At 38.8% G+C, this 23258-nt stretch overlaps 1 protein-coding gene across 1 annotated transcript; it reads left to right on the forward strand.

Moving 5' to 3' along the window:
• The first annotated feature begins 294 nt into the window (after nucleotides 1–294).
• Nucleotides 295–1245, forward strand: LOC101611622 (olfactory receptor 10AG1-like). Its single transcript, XM_004667761.3, has one exon. The coding sequence runs from the start codon at nucleotides 301–303 to the stop codon at nucleotides 1243–1245; it is 945 nt and encodes a 314-aa protein (XP_004667818.2). The 5' UTR covers nucleotides 295–300.
• The last annotated feature ends 22013 nt before the right edge of the window (nucleotides 1246–23258 follow it).

Here is a 23258-nt window from a genome sequence, read left to right on the forward strand (position 1 = left end):
GCTTGTATTTTTAAATTAGCTAACATAGTACTAGTTTTCCAAATTGATTTTTCATATAAACTTATTTTATTTACTATCATTAGGAACAAATGCATCTATTTCTGTTTTACTTTTTTTTCTAAAATAATATCTTTCTTTACATATATATATATATATATATATATATATATATATATATACACACACACACACATACATACACACACACACACACATATATATATAATATATATATATATATATATATATATATATATATATGTATAAAATGTTAAATTAAATATTACATCTTTCCCACAGATGAAACAGGAAGAGATGAGTTCAGAAGACAACATATCCACAGTGAAGCAGTTTGTCCTTCTTGGATTCTCTGATCTTTCCAACCTTCAAGGGTTCCTATCTGGAGCATTCTCCATCATTTATATAGTTATCTTGGTTGGAAATTGCCTCATAATAGTTATAACCAGAGTTGATACTGCATTACAGAAACCCATGTATTTTTTCTTGGCAAATTTTTCTTCTCTGGAAATCTGTTATGTGTCAGTCATTGTCCCTAGGATTCTGTTCAACATTTGGACTCAGCATAGAGGTATTTCTATGCTGGGCTGTGCTGTCCAAATGTGCTTTTTTCTTATGTTTGGAACCACTGAATCTTTTTTGCTTGCTGTGATGTCCTATGACCGCTACGTGGCCATCTGCAACCCTTTGCAGTATCCTCTAGTCATGAACCCAGCAAAGTACTTTCAGCTAGCAGCAGGCTCCTGGCTTGTAGGTATTCCAATTCAGGTAGGGCAAACCTGTCAGATATTCTCCCAGGATTTCTGTCATTCTAACAAAATAGAGCACTTCTTCTGTGATATACCCCCCATTCTCAAATTAGCCTGTGGGGACACTGCTGGGCATGAGCTGTCTGTCTATGTGGTAGTTGTACTGGTGGCAGCATTCCCTTTCATGTTGGTACTTGCTTCTTACAGCAAAATCATTGCCACAATTTTGAGGTTGCCGACAGCTCAAGGACGGGCAAAAGCCTTCTCCACGTGTTCTTCCCACCTGCTGGTGGTGGTCTTGTTTTACGGATCTGCCTCTATTACCTACCTAAGGCCAAAGTCCACCCACTCTGCAGGAACTGACAAAGTGCTTTCTCTCTTTTATACTATTGTGACTCCCATGTTCAACCCAATAATATACAGCCTTAGGAATAAGGATGTGATTGCTGCCCTGAAAAAATTAATATTGAAGAAATAGTGTAATGGGTGTCATGGGTTTACTTAGAAGTGTTTTATTTTCTTATCATATATCTATGTGGTCATTTGAATGAAATGTTCCTCATAGGCTCATGAGGTTTCAAGATTTGGTCCCAAGCCTTTTTAGGTTTGGAAAGGTTGTGGAACCTTTGGCAGGAGGAGCCTTTGGGTAGGAGGTGTGCCATTGGAACAGTCCTTTATGTTAATTAATACAGCCCATTGGCTGTTGTAGAGCAAGCTCCTTCAAATGCTTCCTGCTCATTGATTTAAATATGGAGATGTGGCCTGTCATCCTTTCTCATACCATTATGAAGTTTAAACCTTTTCTTCCATATTCCACTTGGGACAAGTGTTTCTTCTTAGGAAGGAGAAGGTACTATAGCACCAACTTCATAGCAATAGCCTACAGGACTTAAGAACAGTTCTGTGGTATATGTTAAGAATCAGCATCCAATATAAGGTGTTTCTCCTTTAGCCAGGACTCATGAGTCTAGTAATCAAGGCATGGGGAGGGAGGAATGGGAAATGTACAACTCATCATCATCCCTATGGACCCACTAGGCAAACATTTTTCTTATTCCCACAACCTTATGCCTGTTGGTTGAAAAGTTTTTGTTCCAGAGAGGACTGTGCTTCCTCCAGAAGCCACCAAAATTTTCTAGTGAACTTGAAGTTAAGACTACCTTCTGACGTCTTCGAGCTGCTGACGTCCTCGCATCAGCAGATGACATCAGGGCTGATTGATCCAGACTGCTAGAGGGCCTTGGACTCCTCCACAATGGAGGTAAGGAAGAGTGTGTCTGGGGTTACCATGTCTTATGGTCAAGGTTAACAGGAAACTATAACAACCTAATCAAGGCAGAGGGATAAATGGGCAGACACTTCAGGAATGAAGGTATGTGCCACCCCTCCAGGTATAAAACAAAACAAGACCTGCTGAGGTGCTTGCTGAGGGTGGAAGTACTATGAACTGAGTTATGAAAGAAGGTAGTTACAAATGCCAGCTAAGACCACATGACTGGATATAGAAATGAGAATTGTAATTATGTTTCTGTCCTATTCATTAAGATTGTTAGAGCCGCATGTTGTGACATTATGCACAGAGACATTGCCTCTTACCCATAACTGTTGGCCAACCCCACAATGCACGACCCACATTCCTCCATGAGGAGGGTCCCTGCTGAGAGGGCGACAGGGAGGAGGCTAACAATGCCACTAACATGGCTGTGCACACACTGTACATAATTAATAAAAATGAGTGTTTATGCATGTGTACATACATATTAAGTTCTCCTTTCCCCTTTCCTCTATTTCTCTACTCTGTCATTTATGTCAATTGAGATAATGTCAGTAGTTAGGTGTTGTTGAAAAGTGTTGTATGTAAGTTGATGGATATTAGAAACAATGGAATCCTAAAAGAATTTTGCCATGTATTTGAGGGGAAAGAATAGAGGAGGTTTGGCTACGTGTGAGATAGTTATAATGTTTTGGGCAGAATTATTGACCTTGTTATTGTCTTTACTTGGAAATGAAAATTATGACTTAAGAAGATGTTGTCTTCTGGCAGGGTGATAAGGGATAGACCTATCAAGGTCAAGTTCTGTTGGCAAGTTGACCATATCAGGGAATGGAGTGAGGTATCGCTGGAGCAGATCTGCAAGGGCATCTCCAGGTAGGGTCAACTGAGTGAAAAAGTCATTTCTCCCAAAGGGGCAATGCTTCTGCTGGGGGACTGTACATAAGGAAGCTCCAGGAGAATACCAGGGCCTTTTCTTATTTTGTCACCTTGCCTATGTTACTAGCTGGCATGTGATGTTTGCATGTCTCATCTTGCTGTTCCCCTATGGGTGCTTCCATTCTTCTTTGGCCTCAAGGACTGAGCAGGTACTGGGACCTGAATCTTCGACCTGAATCTAACCTCATGGATTGAGTGACTGCCTAGTTCTTCAATCTTTCAGCTTGCATCCAATCTTTTGTAATAATAACTACAAACACAAATGTATAATTAGGTTAGGCATTTTTATGTCTCTTAAATAAATATGTCAGAAGAAAAATGGAAAGTTACTTTCATAAACTCAAAGAAAATAAAATATATGCCATGATACATTATTGTAATTATGTTAAAAAATTAGAAATAAAAAGTAAAAAAAAAAAAAGAATGTGTTCTCATTTTAAGAATATGGAACTCAACACTATATACTAAAGCAGTTTTGAGCCAAACCTATGTTTGAGTGCCTGCAAACCAGAATATCAGCTTTGATTGTTCCATTACATTTGAACTAGTTCAAAACCTGCTGGCAGGGCTAGAGGGTTGGCTGAGTGGTTAAGGAGTTTGCCTGCAAAGTCAAAGGACCCAGGTTCAATGTTCAATTCCCCAGGACCCAGATTAGTCAGATGCACAAGGGGCCACATATGTCTGGAGTTCGTTTGTAATGGCTGGGGTTCCTGGCACACCCATTCTTTCTCCCTCTCTCTCTGTCAAATAAATAAATTTTATGGAGATTATATATATATATATATATATATATATATATATATATATATATATATATATATATATGTCTCCTACTGGCTTTCAGATGAAACATTTTAATTTGTTCTATTGGTTCTAAGATTTTTGAATTACTATTTGAAATAAATTTTCTTCCTTTGTTTCCAACACCTAATATGCTCTACAGATCTTATAAATTTTTACCCCTGTAATAATGTAAAAATTATCTAAATAAATCTTATTAATAAAATAGCATTATCCTATATGTCTACACACACACACACACACACACACACACACACACATATATATATATATATATATATATATATATATATATATATATATATATATACACACACACACACACACAACTTATTGTACAACAATGAGAGTAATAGAATGTGGGGAGCACCTCTATTAACTTGTGTGACTTTAAGACAATTTTAAGGATGAGCAGGAGAGATGCTTTTCTATGAATCTTCTATCTTACCAAAAAACACTTGTTGATAGCTAGTTCTGTGGGAAGTGTCACTGAGCCCATTGTAAATTCCTCAAATCTTTTGGACCCCTCTTCCACAAAACTCCCTGAGCCCTGGTAGGTGTTCTTTAAGTGTACTTTAGTGTTGAGTTCTCAGAAGTTTATGGATTGCTGCTCTGGTACATTCTGAGTATCCTCAGTGTCTGTCCCTATCACCCTGGTGCAGGTTGTCCAGCTCCATCAAAGCAGCACTCTTGCTCATCTCACCAGTCCTTCTGTGGCTTCATATGGGCCCTGGCTGATGTGCAAAAGGGTGTCTCGTATCCTGATAGGCAGTTGGCTATGTTTTCCTACCTCATTGATAGATTTTTGTTGTCCTTGCTGGATGAGTGCTGTTCTCACAACTCATAATCCATAATCTTATAGTGAATACTAGCAATCCCACTGAGGAGCGCCTCAGTGGAATGAGGGCAAGGAGGAGGGGAATAATGGTACCAACATATTATGTGTCCATACAAAGATTACACGTTGTAATAAGAAGCCAAAAACTTTCTCCAAAATAAACTAAGCAATTCTAAGCTCTGAAAAAATATATATCTGTAGCCTTTTTAAACTTTCTTGTGGCCTTTAAAATAATTAACTGCCAAATGCATTTTTAAATATTTGAACTATTTTCGAAGAATTTCCACAATGATAGGAGTCATTTGCTTTGAAGGGTTATCAGTATCAGAAAAAATAGACAGTACTATGTGCCCGTTTAGATTAAACAAAATATTTTTATTAATATCAATGTACTTTTAGGAAAAAAATCAACAAATTATAATAACCATGTGTCCATTGTCTCTAAGAAATGAACAGGATTAATGTCCTGAGATGACCACCAGCTACATGAAAGCCCATGTAGATGATTAACCTGGGCAAGTGGAGAGGAGCTCCTTCTTCCTTTAGCAGTGTCTGTGGATATTACTGTAGCCTACATACAAAATTGTAGTGTGTGTGGATCCGTGCACAAAGCCCACTGACTCATTTTGAATACATGGAATGGAAAACCTACTGGTTGATTTAAATCGCATGGTCCCCATCATGTGTCATTCTTTCCTGTGCAGCTCCTGGAGTAATCTGAAATCGACTTTTTATCTATCAGTTATCTATCTAGTACCATTTTTGAAGATATTCAATATGTTTGTTAAAATTTTTGTAAAAGTATTTTTAATTTATTTTTCATACACATATATTTAATTTTAATTATATGTTCCTGCATTACCTTTGGTTACCCTCTTCATTCCCACTGTATACTCATCTCTGTCATTAGTTTCTCAGGGAGGGAAGTGGCTACTCAGACCCCTCCCCTCTCTATAATGTTATCTTACCCAATGCAGTTTAGGTCATGTACAGGCAATGACATAAAAGTATTGTGATAGGTAGTCTGCTATAAAGGAACACTAAGCTGTACATTCTTCCCTCCATGTCTTGCCTCTTTTCTTCCTTTTTGTGTATATCTAAATGTTATTCTTATGCCATATAAAAGAAAAATAAATCTAAAGTTCTCAGAGTATATTTTTGCTATTTTACCCTATGCTTTTAAGATTATTTCAAAATTTACTTATCCATTATCCTGTCCATGAATCTATGACAACAATGGCCACTGTGATCATAAACATTTTCCATGTGTCATTTAGGAACATACATGTTGCAGTTATGAAAAATACTCAACTTCCTGGAAAGTTATTACACATTTCCACATACCATCCAGGAAATGCCAACAAGAGAAAGGACTGAAACATTTGGAAATTGGCTTGGTATCTCTTGCATTAAGATAAGCCACATAAGCCAGATGCACATGGTGGCACAAGTGTCTGGAGTTTGCAGTGGCTACAGGCCCTGGCATGCCCATTCTCACTCTCTCTCTCTCCTACTCTGTCTTTAATAAATAAGTTAATAAAAAATCTTTAGGGCTGGAGAGATGACTGAGCAGTTAAGGCAGATGCCTGTGAAGTCTAAGGATCCAGGTTTGATTCTCCAGGTCCTATGTAAGCAAGATGCACATGGTGGCACCTATGTTTGGAGTTTTTAGTGGCTAGATGCCCTGGCATTCCCATTCTCTCTCTGTCTTTCTCTCCCTCTCTTTAATAAATAAATCTTTAAAAAAGAAAATAAAATAAATCTTTAAAAAATAAAATTTGAGTTATAACATTATTCTTATGTTAATGATATTTATTTTTAGAAACCTACCTTATATTCCTATTGCTCTAAATTAATTAACAATGACTTACCAAATCCATTAGTGGAAAACAACCAAAAATTTTGACACACTGTATGAAGCCTTGCAGTTTATTTTCTCAATTGAATATATCTTGACTCAAAAGCCTGGTCAACTTCAATAAGATCTCCTGTTTGGAAAAATTATTACATAACCATACTCTAATTTAAACGTGAAAATTCATACAGACTAATTTGCTGGCACACAGAAACGTGTAGCTGTAGTGCAAGTGCCCCTCTAGAATGCCACTTCTGGGGGACAAAAGCTGTGTAGAGTAGATAACAAAATTGCATTCTTCAGGTCAGCTCTGTCACGTCTCCTAGACTGGAGACTTTCTCTGTGGCTCATGAAGCAGGATAGGGAACGGCATTCCCAAAGGTTCACAGCACGCTGTCATCAGGATATCCTTCCAACATGCTCTCTTGGTCTCTAAGACTGATACAATACTTTAATTGACCATAGTAGTAGCTGGCAAAACTCTCCATATTAAAAACATTGTTTTTCATCAGGTCTATAGAGATCACTTGCAGCATGCAACAGTTTTTGGTAAGAAGCTTCAAAGCTTATACTACTGAACTAATGACAATGGTTCCTAAGACATGTCCCAATTCCTTTGACATAGTAAAAGATTCTCTGAAGGTTTTACACTAACAGCTTGCATAGTGTTTCTATCTTTAGAGTCCTGTCCAGTTGGCAACTGTCACTAAGAGAGTTCATGGAACACTCCCTTTGTACAAGCATCTCCTGAAATGACTCTTCTCTTTCTCTCACTCAGACTTACCCTCAACAAGACCAATTTGCTCCTGGGATTCTTCCATTATTTATACACAAGACCCTCAGGAATATCTTTGCAATGTTTTCAACCACTGTTTGTCAAATTTGACAAGTGATTGAAGACTTTTAAATAAGATGTCCTAAAGTTCATGTTCAGCCATTTTCTCGTCCCAAACTTTATTTGACCAGCTGAAGAGCTAATATCTATGTAAGTATTATTTATACTATTTCTGCCATTCAGCAATACAACTATGTAGTGGTTTGATTCGGGTACTGAGGAGTGGGGTTGCTACTAGACAGCTGACTATGTGGCTTTGGCCTTTTGGAGATGATTTTCATGAGGACTGTGGAAGGATTTGAAACATTGGCCTCAGAGATGCCTTGCAGTGCTATAAGTAAAGCTCGATGGACTATTCTGGTCAGAGTTGAAAGACGTGAATGCAGTAAGATCTATGGACTATGAGGTTTGGACTTTTAGGGGAAGAAAGAGCTTTGCTTGGACTAGACTACAAGCAGTTGTGTGAGAAGCTTGCTGTTATGCCCCAGCCCTGAGAACATGTGCAGGGTTGCTTTGTCCAGAAATGGATTGATGTAAGCAGAGAGATATGGTACAGAATAAATGTTATCTTTGGGTAAAACTGCTACCCATTGAGCTGCAAGTGAGAGATTACAACCATTGAGATTAGGCCAGCTGACCTGCATTGGAACCATAGAAATAATGCAGTCTTTGGAAGGGGACTGAGTTCTCAAGAAGTGGCCTGTTCTTTAAAGTCTGGATTAACAAATTGGCACCCAACCTGGTATTGTGGAGTATAAGAAATGCAGGAAAGAGAGGGTAGTTGAGTTTGCAACATGGTCTTGTGTTTTAGAAATGGCCATGGGCATTGTGAAGCAAGTTTGCTTGATGGAGACCCAATGGAGCTGTGTGGATAGACGGTGGATTGCAGAGGAGACCCACGAGAGGTACTGGGACCATGAGATGGCTGCTAAGTAAAGCTCATGCCCCGGATGAATTTGTCCAGGACTGGGAACAGCCTAGCTGGAGGGGTGGAATTGGAACTTCAGAAACTTACTTATGGTTAGGATTATCAGACTCAGAGACTTGTAACTGGCTAGAGTTGTTGGACTCAGAGCAACAGAGTTTGATTTGCTCTGTTTAAATCTTGTATTGGTTGAATATTTCTTTGCTATTCTTAGTGCCATCTTTTGCAGTATGAGTGTTTATTTTGTGCCATTATAGGTTTGGGGGGTTTTTTTTTGGTTTTATGACTCAGTTAAAAGACCTTGGACTATGGGAATATTTGAACATCACTGCAATTGATAATAAACTATGAGGACTCCTACAGTTGGATGAATGCACTGAATTTTAAATCACATATGGCTATCAGTTTATGGGGGCCAAGGGCAGAATGTGGTGGTTTGATTTCAGGTGTCCTCCATAAACTTAGGTGTTCTGAATGCTAGGTCCCCAACTCATGGAGATTTGGAAATTAATGCCTCCTGGAGGGTGTGCATTGTTGGGGGTGGTTTTATGGATGTTGTAGCCAGCTCCCCCTTGCTAGTGTTTGGCACACTCTCCTGTTGCTGTTGTCCACCTTATGTAGGCCAGAGAGTTATGTCCACCCTCTGCTCATGCCACGGATTTCCCCTGCCATTTTAGAGCTTCCCCTCTAGTCTATAAGCCAAAGTAAACCTTTTATTGTTTTCCCCAAAAGCTGCTCTTGGCCATGTGATTTCTGCCAGCAATGTGAATCTGACTGCAACAAGTTATATAAGCCACTATCACAGCTGTAACAGTCTCAGAAGTTTCTCTCTGCCCATAGAGCCCTAACCCTGCCCCACAACAGTTCATGATCCAACTAGACCTGAGATTCTGAGGCTACCTCCTATTAGGCCATTGAGGTTTCAAGGAGAGCTGTCTTCCTCCCTCCCTGTGAGCTCAGACTAGTTTTAGGTGTTGAAATTCCTCTACCTATTAGTATGGTAATTGACTAAGCCTTTCTGTTGACTCAAAGTCTCACTTCACCAAGGGTTCAGCAGGTATTCCAGCCAACCTGGCTGCCACAGGCTCGGTCAACCCTCCCCCTCCTCACTCCATACAGTGCCCTGCAGGATTATCCTCCACTACAGTTTCTCCTAAGGAGATTGAAATCCCCTCTCCTTCTAGCGGGTGGTGTGGGGCCCTTTGCCACCTTGACTTCTGCCTCTTTCCTCTTTGCTTCTGGTTTGCATTCCTCTTCCATATTGCTCTGAAATCCCAACCACTTTCTTACCTCTTGTTAGATAAAATCTTGGGCCCAAGAAACTGTATCAGAGTCTTCTATAATGAACCCCAAATCTGACAATAACCAATCTGACCTAATAGTAGTAATCATGGAAATCAGAGTCATTGCCAATACACAAATATTCATTCTCAAAACTTGATGAATATTCCTATATAACTTGAAAAGTTTCTCTCAGTTGTTTTATTATTTCATTTGTTTTATTTTATATCAAAAGTTACCAGAGCGCTTTTCTTATAATATGAATACTTATGACATACTTTTTTCAAAATGTGAACACAGGCAGGACAACCAAAACTGTTCCTAACAGTCAGTCCCCTCAGGACCACACACGAACAGGACGCAAAGCAAAAGAAATTGGACAAGCTTTGCTTTTCTTGATTTTTCTAAGGCATAATTTAACATGCTGTGTATGTACTTAAGTGTTTTTAAAATTTCCATGTCATCAAACAATCAGAGTTCTTCCTTTTTTGACATGTCTTTCATTTCTATTTTACGACACTTTGATGTTCCACCATGTGAAGGGATAGATCACTGCGTGCTGGGAAGGAAAATCATATTTCTGCAGAACTGATAGACAATGGTGTGATTACCAAATGAAGAGCTGAATTCTGGGAAGGCAGCATCAGAGTACAAGGAAAACATGTATCATTTAGGGCTGCCAAGTGCTTATCAAAGAACCACATTTATGCTTTCTTTGCTTTTAAACTAAAAGCACAATTAATAGTAATTTACTTTTATCTTTTCATTTTATTTTAACAAGACTATGAGACAAGTATGTTAAATAGGCTGTGATTAAAAATTTGATTTTTACAACAGAAGAAACCAGAGATTTAAGATGTGTTCTGATGTCACATTGAGGTTGTTCTCCATCTTTACTTTCACATGCTCTTATTCCCACAGCCGCTATTCATAGGCATCCATGTAAATTTGAGATCAGGCTTGTCAAAATCTGGGAGAAAATGTTTTATCATTTTGAACGGAGGGGGGAGTTATTAATTCATCAGAAATTGTCTATATAATCAGGGCTATGCCTAGTATGTGTGGAACTACCTAGACTTTTTTGTTTTTTTTAATTTCACAGAAGCCTTGTCTGTACATTCAATTTCACATAAAACAAAACAAATAGGTAGACTAATGAGACTCCCCTAGAATTCTTGAGCCATTGCCAGATGCAATGGAGAGCAAAGAGGAAGGACTTGAGTGCTTATGTACTATCCAGTCAGAACCCATCAAGAGTCCCATACTATGAAGATATCCGTCTTCCCTATCAGGCCCAGAAACCATCTCCCATTGTACTTGTAAAGGTATGCATGTTGAAATTGAGCCTCATCCATTCCTTAGTACCATTTATGTCACTCTCCATCTGACATAATTCATGATGTTACATTATGTATCAGGCTATATATGTTTTCTGGCTTCCAATGAGTGTTTTAAGGGTATTATTTTGTGATGGGGAGGAATATCATAGGGAGAAGTCTAATGACCAGACATACAAGAAAACATGAGCAATATTTCATTCTTGGTTGTGTCAGATTACTTGGACTTCTATAGTATATGCATGAACCACACATCCACTGATCATATCTTCCATCGTATTTGTTAGACCATGGTCTCTGCATTCCTACACTATGTTGATTTTGGGGATTTTCATGTCTCCACCTTCCACACCTTGCAATCCCAAGGAGGAAAGACTGGAGACCTGACCCTGACACAGAACAGTCATCTCATTTGTGAAGTGCTGGACCTCGTCACTCCAGCTTAAGACCAGTGCAGGTGCACATATCATCACTATATCCCGTGGAAATAATGGAAGGTATAAATTTAGATTTCAGAAGTCTACAAGTAAAACTTGACTTGAAAGACCTTGAAGGTGATACACTCAGACCCTCACTCTATAGAACCCTTTTATTTTCAGTATAGGTAACATGGAAAGGTCACCTATACTGAAAGGAAAGGACCTTACTGGGTGACCAACAGGAGTAACACATAAGATATTGTAAACCTGCCACCTTGGCCATCATGTGTGGTGCTATAGGTGTTGGTACTACAGTCAAGTTGCAGATAGTAAAAGCTCATGAAGTTCCACACAGAAAACATTCAATAAGTCCTATGTCACATAAGTTGCCCTATTGATACCCTTGTTATCATGAGTCCAGTGCTCTCTTTTGAAAGAGCTAATGTACTATGGAGGTCATTGCCTCACCATGCAATGAACTATGAACTTGGATACAGGAAATGACATAAATGTATAGGGACATCAAACAGAGCTTCAGAGGACTTCTGAGTGACCCTAGAGGAAGGGTATATTATGCCGGAGACTCATTAGGGAAAAGTAGGATCAGGTCAACACTGCAGGCTCTCTGTTGGTTTACTCCTATGAAAGACACTGCTCAATTCCTCAATCTAAAGAATTTAGAAAGTTTCAACAAAATTGCCTAGGGTATATAGACAAGAAAGGCAGCCTGCATGTGCAGGTGTAAGGGTAGAACTATCTAATATATCAGTTCTTCCAATCAGTTAACATCCAGTAAGTTAGTCATAAGGATGGTTTGGGATAAGTATTATAGTTAATCAGAAAAGCCACTGTGAAATCCCTATATATCAAGAACATGCCAGGCCTCCAAGAGGAGCATAATGGCATCATAGTTTTAAGACAAGTCATCGAGGGATCATTTGAAATAGAGGGGCTTGGAGGAATAATCACATAGTCAGAATACAACCATCAGAACTTGCTTGAATGTACAAGTTATACCTTTTCACTTGAGTGGCAAAGACCTGTAGATGTGATCTGATTTAAGAGCTTGAGATTCTGGAGTGTTATGCTGACAGTCAAATATTAGAGCCGGGACTGCTGGGGTTAAAATAGAGAACCTATATAAGAGGCAATCATAATGGCCCAGTTGATGCATGGTGGTGGTTTGGAGCATGACATCAACTCTAAAAGTTATAAGTAGTGATAAAATTTTGATATATGTTGAAGGTTGATTCAACTTGATTTCTTAATAGACTGGTTATGGCCATAAGATAAATATCTATGTCTCCTATACTGGGAACGTGGTTTAGTTAGCTTTGGGTTGGGGCCCAGACACTTTGCAGTAGCCGGTGGGAAGGCAGTACTTACAAGAATGGATACTGGTGAACTGACATAGCTACGTGGGAGCTCTCTTCTGTTGATTCAAGTTTTCTTAAGAAACATGAAGCAACTACACTGGGTAGGTGCTCTAAATTTGATTTTTGTGGGGAAAAAAAAACTTAGGCAGATATCTTTTTCCAGTTAAAGTAAACTTCAATCCTTAATTTTCTATAATTTTGTATTACTAGTAATACTAATTTTTTACATTTTATTATATAGATTATCATATAATTTATAAGCTAGTTTTGGCTGCCACCAGTTCGATTTTAAATATTATTATATTTAAAATATTAAAAGGTCAAGATTTGTTTCAGAAGTCAAGCGTTGGGTCATAACAAGGTATTCCACTATTAAGAAGCATTTCAATGAGTAAAGCTAATATGAATATACTTCAAGAAACCTACAGAACACAGAAGGTAAAGTATTTGGGGAATTTGAAAAAGCAGTCATCATTTGGACTAGTCAGAACCATTAAAAGTATAGATCTTAGGCATGTTTTACACACTATGAAAATCATCAAGCAAGCAGAATACAAATAGTTAATGTTATGGATAGTATTATAATCATTTAACTTAAGAATAATTTTATAAATGCATCACAAAAAATGTCTTTTATGAAGTGTTTACATAGGTCAAAGTAATATTACTAAGGTCATTTTGTTCTTTAAAATAATGCTGGGTGAAGAAATATAAAATTAATTTCATTACTTTATTCCAAGATGTTATTATGCAGGGAATATTTTCAATTATTGATATGTGAAATGGAAGCTATATGGAAAGATTTTTTATGCTGTTTCTGAAGCCACATATAAAGTTAGGTAGGATCTATTTGAGTTCAAACTATAATAATAATGAAGTCAATTTGACATCTATACTCTTTATAAATGCAGGGAATAAAGATAATAGCACTGGCTAACAAGTGTCCTCTCTGCTTTCTGTGTTCACATTGCATCAGGACCCTGCCCTCACTTCATCTCACCACTGGGTATTGATTATACCTTTGTCAATCCAGGCTGGCTCACAAACATATTTTCTGTTTTGTTTAGTGTCTTCTTCCCATGCCTATGCTCATGGATAAATTTATCTTATCATTCAGATTGCAGTTTAGACATTTCTTAGAAAAGCCCTTTCCTAACTAGAGGTTCCCACTCAGCTGTGGACTATTTCACAGAAGTTTTTTTTTTTTTTTTCTTTTTGAGAAGCTTTGATTTCTTTTCATTTTACATATAAATTTGTCTCCTGCACAGAAATATGAGCTCAGCACATAATGGAAATGAAGTTACTTTACCTATCACTTTAAATACAGGTCTCAGAGGAGTATATGAAACTTCCATTTCAGCAAGTCCTCTTCAGGGAATGAACTTTGCAGCTACTAGATTGAGTTTATTATTACAATTAGATAGCTAGTGAATATACACATTTTATTTTATTTTTTAAAGTTAAAAATCAAGACTTAAAAGTTGTGGTGAATACTGTAACTGATTGTGTGCTTAGTGTCATCTCATTTATCTTGCATATTTGTTTTAAGGGAAAAAACTGGTAAGTTATGTCAGCACGGTAGATTTCTAGATACTCCACCATAGCAAACCTTTGCAAACACTAAAATGGGACTTACTTTGGGGGGTTCAAATGCAAATTCCAATCCCACACTCATGCCTGCTTTATTTAAAGAGTTGAAATAAGACAAGATTGAGAAGGGTTGTTTTTGTGAATTACTAATTTATTCAGAAGTTAGGAGGAGTGAAGGTGAGTCTGTGGACCAAAGAAGGGGAAATGGCAGGGGAGGTTAAGTGGGGAAAGGAAAAGTCCGAGAACCACAGTGTGAGAGTGGATACATCCACATGGCCCAAGGGCCCATGTATATCCTCTCCCAGTCTGGTAACCAAGGTTAGAAGGCCAAAACCTAATCAGTGGCAAAAATCTCAGATGTTGAGCAATGAACAGCCCAGGGGCCAGAAAAAAGAAAAAAGACCATCAAAAGTCTCTTGAGAAACTACTTTTTTTTTTTTTATTATTATTATTTTTTTTTTTTTTTTATTTTGGGGATCTGGACTGAAAACAAAAGAAGTCAACACAACTGGGTGCAACAGCAGAAATGGTCTAGGCCTGAACACATGCTCCTGAGTAATTTCAATTCCACAGCAGTCTCTGCAGATAGCAGCGTGAATATGTGGAGTAACTTCCCTCTCCACACTATGAGTGTCTTTCTGTTTCCTTTTGTTTATTTATATATTGATTTTGGCATTTCAAGGTAGGGTCTCACTCTAGCCCAGGCTGACCTGGAATTCACTATGTAGTCTGAGGCTAGCCTCAAACTCACAGCAATCCTCCTACCTCTGCCTCCTGAGTGCTGGGATTAAAGGTGTGTACCATCATGCTCGGCTTCTTTCTAGTGTTTTTATAGAAGAAATTTGGAAGAAAGAAACATTTTTTTTTGTTGTTTTGGAAGCCAAAATTTTATGTTAATCTTTATGTGTATGCATACATGTATGATGTGTGGAGGGTATTCATTTATGTGGGTAAGAGCATTCCCAAATGGCTCATGTTGAGGCCAGAGGCCAACCGCAGGTATGTTCTTCACCTTCTATTGCATGAGGCATAGTCTTTTGTTTGCTCTTGTGCATACTGGGCTAGCTCACCAGTGAGCTCAGGGAGTTTCCCGTCTCTGCCTCCTATCTCACTGAAGGCATGCTGGGATTACACCTGTGTGCCTTGAGTCCAGCTTGTCATGGGATAAGGGTATTGCGAGTCAGTTCCTCAAGCTTGTACTGCAAGTGCTTTGCTGTCTAAGCCATCACCCCAGCCCTGAAGTCAAAATCTTGAATGTAATAGTCACATGGTTTTCTCATATTCAATAAAATAAGTTATGCTGGCTATAAGCCTTTTCTAGTTTTTCTAGTCCTGTAAAGAACTCATAACATTAAGAAAAAGACATGTAATTCTAAAATATCTGCCCTCAAGTGTAAGTGACCCTTAGTTTTCTTTTCTAGAGAAAAATGAGTGGTAGTTGAGAATTGTGTAGTGGTGGCCTCTGTATTAAAATAGCACATTAATAAAATAATGCCATTTGTAGAAAGAATACAACAGTGTGCAAACAAAGGGGGATTCCAACTTCTAAAATGCTTACATGCATTCATCTTCCCTACTTCTTTTTAGTGTTTATTTGTAAGCATTTAAGCCCTTATGACTCTTCTGGACTTGTATAAATCCAGAAATGGTTAAATACTAATTGACTAGGCATGTTTTCATCAACATCCTTTTAGTGTGAAGGAATGAACATGTTCCCTGCTGAACAAGGATTACAAGTGTGGAAATGTAGAATATAAAATTCAAGAAAAATTTTCAAGTATAATTTGTCATCATAAATGTGTAGCCTAAAAATAGAAGTAGAGAATAGTGAAGAGAATGACTATAGAAAGTGAGGAAATAGTTGTATTTTCTTCCTTTTCAAGTAACAAAGGGAACAAAAATAACAGGTAGCCAGTCAAACAGAGCCTCTAAGACAAATAAATCTAGCAGAGAGGAAAAAAGTACAAGAAATGAACCTAAACTAAGACAGTCTCATGCTGTTCAAATTACAGGAATTTTTCATGTTGTGTCTAATGTGCTATGAAGAAAAGAAGAATGAATATCTTGACAATTTTAGTGTTGTGATGTCCTAGAGAGATGACAGCATCTTGTAGTATCTTGACCTGCTTGTTTGAGTTTAAAAGATACCTCTGGCTCCTGAGTGATCAATGGACTGGAGTTAATACAGAAGGTAAATATCCACTGGCTCTGGAGCAACACTAAACTAGTGACCATTGCTGGCCTTCCTCTCACCCACAGTTTCCTCAGGGCATTCTTCACCTCTGTGTTCCTCAAGGGGTAGATCAAAGGATTTTCCTTTAGATCAACAACCTTAAAAGACACGGCCATTGGTTTCTCTATGAGGTAAGTGACCACAGGCCTTCTGTACAAGAACATACAAGGGAAAAAGAACAAGGTGCCACTGTGAATTGTGAACTACATGTGGAGAGGGCTTTGTGCCTCCCCTCAGAACTGTAAGACTTCAGGGAGCAGAGGATGGCTACATAGGAAGCAATGAGAATAAGGAAAATGGTCACACATATCGCCCCACCGTGCAGAATGACTAAGAGACCCAGGGTGTGGCATATGTGCAGGCCAGTTTCAACAATGGTAAACAAGTCACACTTTTCATCTGCATGCAAAGTCCCTTGAAATTCATGAATTGTCATTTTTTTGGACCCATCACATATAATTTTCTATGATGCTTATATATCTGTAAGAATGAGAGCATTAGAATGCATTTCCCTGGCAAAGAAATCAAGAAAAGGCCTGTCAAAATTTGTCTGTTTATGGTTATCCCATTTGATCAATTTCCCCCTCATGGCTTGAGATTTTTTTGCAGATATTATTGAATGCTGGGAAACCAATATCCATCACTATTACAGAAAAGAAAACTGACTGCCTAGCACAAGGACAATCCTCTGTCACATCTGCCAGGCCCCAGTAAACATTACCAAAGAAGTTGTGGATTAAGGTGATTGCTATTCTCACTAAAAACCTCCAAAGAGATGACAGTAGACACTGGGAGACTCAGAATTCCCCAAAGCAGAGAATAGAAGCTACTGATTACTCAACAGTCAAAGAGACTTATCATACACTCAGAGAGTACTGAAGACTGGGCAGGAAGGATTTGAGAACCACAGGGTGGGAGTGTGTTTTATGAGGGTTTACTTCCTCCAGTGCAGACTGACTAGTGCATTCATAACCCCTCACTGAAGACCAATAACCCCACTGTGAAGGGTGAGGAAAGGGAGCATAATGTGAATATGACCAGCTTGCAATATGTTCATATATTAAACTCCTAAATAAAAATGAATACAAATATTCCAAGGTAAAATGGGGAAAAAATTAAATTCAAACAATTTAAAGGAAAGATGCAACTGGAATTCATTTCAATTCATTTAATTCAAACCCAGTAACAACATTTGCCAAATAAACAAAATGAGATGTGATTGTTGGCCAAAAGTGAATCAAAAGCTGTCTCCCAGAAGAAGCCACACCTGTATTATTAGAATTTTAATGACTGACTCACAGTCATGGAGAATTAAATGTTACATTTAATTCAATTGCTCTAAACCTCATTCTAGCATTATCTGTTGATATTTTCATGACAGCCATTCTCACCTGAGGGAGATGGAATCTCAAAATAGTTGTTAGGGGTTTTTTGTTGTTGTTGTTTGTTTGTTTTGAGCTGGGGTCTCACTCTAGGCCAGGCTGACATGGAATTCACTCTATAGTCCCAGGAGTTTCTCAATCTCACAGTGATCCTTTTGCCTCTATCTCCTGAGTGCTGGGATTATTTAATGACTCTGTCAATGGTTTGTTTAGTTGTACAATAACTGTTTCGTTTCATGAGATCACAATGGTTGAGTGTCTAATTAAGTGGGGATCTGGGATTGTATTTAGAGTTTATTTCTTATGTGTGTTTCTTAGAGTGTTCCACCCACTCGTTTTTTGTTGTTTTTTTTTTTTTAATTTTAGAAACAGAGAGAATCATTTCATACTTTCAGGTACTATATTGAGATCCTTGATCCATTTTGAGGTGAGTTTTATGTAGGTTCATAGAGGAAGTCTAGATGAATTATTCTACTTTTGGTTATCTACTTTCTCTCACACCATTTGTTAGAAATACTCTCTTTATTCCACTGTCAATAATCAGGTATCTGTAGAGACTAGAACTTATATCTTGGACTCCTATTCTATTTCACTGACCTGTGTGTCTTTTTTGTTTGTTTTGTCCTCGTGGTTTTTTTTTCTTTTTTTTTTTTTGTGCTATGCTATTTTCATTATCGTGGCTCTGCAGTATATCTTGAAACCCAGGTGTGTGGCATGAATAGACCTTGGCTCTAGGTTCCCAGGTTCCTGGTTCCCTACCTCCATTTTCACCTGCCACAGGTTTGGATCAAAAGGTGCCCTGAGCATATGCTGCGTGAATAGGCTTGGATTCCTTGTTTCCCAACTCCTGGTTTCTTTGCTGCTGGTCTGAGGTGGCTGGGACTATGTGCACATGCAGCAAGAGGAGGCCTGTACTTCAGGTTCCCTGGCTCCAGGTTCCCCTGCCGTTTGTGTGGGGTGTCTGGGACCCTCCCTGCCCTGTGCTTCATGAGTAGTCCTGAGCTCCCAGTTACCTTCAAGTTCCTCGTTCTGGTTCCCCTGCAGCTGGTGTGGACCAGCTTGGACTCTTGGTGTGTGCAGCATGAGTATGCCCCAGCTCCTGTTTCCAAGTGAAGTGTGTAGGGAACCACCAGATCCCCACACAAGAAGTAATATGGCAGGCTCACAAGTAAGGAATCTGCGTGCACTCTTCTGAAACCCAAACTCATGACTCAGGCAGGCTCCATAACCACTGTGACTGAGATTCAAACTCCAGGGGCATCCCCTCTGTCCCCTCTCCTTGCCTTTCACCAGTTCCCACAGCAGACCCACTACCAAGGACCAGGAAGTGAGTAATAGAAAGTCAACAGGACCTTCCCTGTTCATTGAGTTGGCCAGGAAATCTAGGGACCACCCCGAGTTCCTGAGAGTAAATACACAAAACAGACCTGATAAGGCTCAAGAGCAGCCAGTCAAAACCTGTGAATGCACCACCTTTATATTCCTACCTTGGCCAAACTTGAACAAGGCAGTCAGATCACAGAAACAAAGCAACAACTTCAAGATTGGCAAACACCAATGTGAAACAAAGAATGCAAGAAACTAAGCCAAAATATCCCCACAAGATCACCTGGAAACCTCCACTGCAAATATAGGGAAAACTCCAGCCTTAGAACCCCAAAATGAAGCTATGGCAAGCACATTCAACAAACTTAATGAGGCCATAAATAAAAGGATGGGAGAATTAATTCGTTGAGAGCAAAATGACCAACTGACAAATGATTTTAAAGCATGGTTGAATGAAGAAAATCAAAAAGAGTATTCAAACACTCTCTTACTCTCTCTTTTCTCTTAAACAAATTTAAAAAAGCAAGAATTAATTCAAAACATAGCTGAAGGAAATGGAAAAAATCAGCAAAAAGAACTCATCACATTTCTCAAAAAAATTGAAGACATTCAAACAAACTTTGCACAAAGACAACGGTAATGGAGGAAAAACAACAAATAAATTATCTCAATAGGCAGTGGAATAAGTTTAATGAAGTTATAACCAAATGCAGGCATGGACTCCAACAGACAACAGCAAATCTAATCAAGAAATGAAATTGGAATTCCACAAAAAGATGGAGAGGCTGAAAAGAAACATAATAGACAACAACAATAAAATAACACTTTTATAAAATTCCCCAAAAGCTTCACCAGCAGACTAGATAATGATAGGCTCTCAGACCTTAATGACAAGATGGAGGAAACAGCCCAGCAGTCAAAAAAAAACCATAAATTCCAAAAACGTGTACAGAGAATACAATGGAAATTTGGGACACCTTAAGTCAAATAGTGAGATCACTGGCATACAAGAAGGGGAAGAAATACAGACCAAAGTCATAGAAAAGATCTTCAACAAAATTTTTGAAGAAAATATTCCAACCTCACAAAAGAGAGCCCAATCAAGATATAAGACAGACTCAGAAAACTGAACAGGCAGGACCACAGAAAAAATTCCTCATGTCATATTATAGTTAAAACTCTCAACAGTGACAACAAAGAAATAGCTCTAAAAGCTACAAGAGAAAAACAAGTTCTTACATACAAGGGTAAAACCCATGAGAATTAACTCTGATACTTCAATGGAAAGAGTAAGAGGACAGAAGAGATTGGAATGAAATATTTCAAATCCTAAAAGATCATGGCTGCCAACCCGAACTATTATACTCAGCAAAATTATCTATAATATTGAAGTTGAGAGAAAAACTTGCCATGATAAAAGCCAGCTCTATAACTACATATAAGACAATAAACTCTAAATAAACTAGAAGAAAAGGCAAGGAGAACACTGCAATATATAGGCTTAGGGAAAGACCTTCTGAACAAGACTGTAATAGCCCAGGGAATTATGTGCACCCTCAACAACTGGGACCTCATGAAAACAAAAAGCTATGGTACAGATATGTAAACCATCAACAGAGTTAATAGACAATAAACAACTGGAAAAAATCTTCACTATCAATACCTCCAACAAAGGTTTAATTATCTAGGCTCCACAAAGAAATCAAAACCCTAAACAATAAAAATATCAAGCACCCCATTCAAAAATGGGGCAGAGAATTGAACAGAGAGTATTCAAAGAAAGAAATGCAAATGGCTATGAAACACCTAAAGAGATGTTCAACATCTCTACTCATTATGGAAATGCAAATTGAAGTGAGTGTTAGAATCCATCTCTCTCTAGTCAGAATGGCAACCATCAAAAACATCAAACAACAGCAGATGCTTCTGGGGGTAGGGGGAATGAGGAACTCTCGCCCATTGCTGACGGGAGTGCAAACTTGTCCAGCTACTGTGGAAATCAGTATGGAAACTCTTCAAAAGACTGAAAATAGACTACCATTAGATCTCGCTATATATGTTTTGGGCATACATCCTAAAGACTCTACTATATAACAGAGACTCCTGCTCAACCATTTTTATTGCTGTTTTATTCTCAATAGCCAGGAATTACAAGCAGTCCAGATGCTGTCAACAGATGAATAGTTAACAAAGATGTGGTCCTTATACACACTAGAATTCTACTTGGCAGTAAGGAAAAAAGAAACAATCAAATTTGTAGAAAAATGGAGGGACTTGGAAAAAATCATGCTGAGTGAGGTCACACAGGCTCAGAAAGACAAATACTGCATGAACTCTCTCATATGCAGTTCCTAACCTGGTCCAGCATCAGTAAATTGTAAGTCATGATAAATATCTACAGTATAGACATGGAATTAGCTGGAAGAGAGGAAAAAGAGGAAATGGTGAAAGCAGGGAGGAAGGGCTACAGGACAAATCAATGATCTGCAAAAAGAAAGAAAGAAAGGTATGGAAGGCCTAGGAGTAGAGGAAAGCTGTGCATGGGGGGGGGGGGAGTGGATAAACAAAAGTAATGGCAACATAAATCAACCCCATAGAAATCTTCTTTGGGATAACACTCTAAAAGTCATTATCCTTAATAAGGGGGAGGGACACCCAAGCAAAGCTCCCTAAAAGGTGGGGAAAACATTAATCTAAAATCAGGGTGGTAACTCCTAGGGCCAGAATTGGGTTTCCTCCACACAGTGGGTTGTTGTTGGTCAGGGAGACATGAGTTCTGCAAAATGATACAGAATGTTACCATCACACTTGATCACCTACAAGAGCTATTGCTGAAGTTACTACTGCCAGTAGCCACAGGACATCAAGTGATTATGCTGGAACTCAGGTGGAGTCCAGTTCCCTCCTGGCTAGCCCTCACAGTTTTGGAAAGTGCTATGACAGTAACTGGAGAATAACAATTGCCAACTGATTAGTTAAGCAGGAGATCCTGCTAGTTACAAAATCAATCAGCTGAGCAAAATGTATACACTTGTGCAGTAGTGGCACAGAACCGATGTAGATAACCAACCACCCAAAACTTGGACATGAGACCTGCTCAGTGGGGCTGAACCCATATCTGGCTCTGGGAACCAAGATAAATTCACTAGAACAGGAAACCAATAGTCTCCAGAGAGAACCTCCACTGCCTTCTAACTAAGAATAATGAATGTACACATTGACCTATCTTTCACTTTTGCTTGGAGAATTAGCTCTATTTTGCAGGTGGAGGAGAATGTGGAGGAGAACAAAGAAACCAACATATCAGGAAAAGAGAGCCAACTGTTTCCCATGAGATGGCTCACCTCCACCTCATCTGCCTGGGCCCAGAAGTCATTACAGGGGAAGGAATGACACCAGTAGTGCTCTCACAGGTATACTGAAAACCAGTTCCAAGGGACCGGCGGCAGACACTGTGGTCACTCCAACCTAATAAACACAGAGATACAGAGGTCTACAGAGAAAGCAACACTAGATCTCGTGGTCAAGATGGCATCCATGTAACCACCTTTCAGCTCGTGGGGTAACATCAGATGGTTGCAAGGCCTGAGGAGATAAACTACCCCTCGAACTTTAGCCAGGCCCCAAGTGAAACCAGACAGGAATTGGGGAGATGAGCAAGAATGAGGTTTCCATGGTGAGCCTGACAATCACTGCATGGATGAAGGAGACAGACATTGAGAATACTCAGCACCTACTAAAGCAGAGATCCAGAGGTTCCTAAGAACCCATCACTGAAGTCGACTTAAAATGCACCCAACATGGCTCAGGGAATTTTGCAGATGAGGAGGCAGAAAGATTTTAAGAGCCACAGGTTGGGACATCATGCCCAGAGACACTACCTCTCCCCAGTAACTGACTGCTGCTCCTACAACACATAACCCACAACTCCACAGGGAATACCTGCAACCCCACTGAGGAGGACCCCCAGTGGAATGGGGGCAAGGATGAGGGAAAAAGTGGTACCAACAAGTGATGTATTCATACTGAGTATGTCTGAATTAATTGAAAAAATGAATAAAAAAGAACTAAGCTATCTCTA

This window comes from Jaculus jaculus, chromosome 1 (genome assembly GCF_020740685.1).
Source record: "Jaculus jaculus isolate mJacJac1 chromosome 1, mJacJac1.mat.Y.cur, whole genome shotgun sequence".
NCBI lineage: Eukaryota > Metazoa > Chordata > Mammalia > Rodentia > Dipodidae > Jaculus > Jaculus jaculus.

Coding starts and splice junctions, on each gene's coding strand:
- LOC101611622 (XM_004667761.3), top strand. CDS start 301: ATGAAACAGGAAGAGATGAGTTCAGAAGACAACATATCCACAGTGAAG.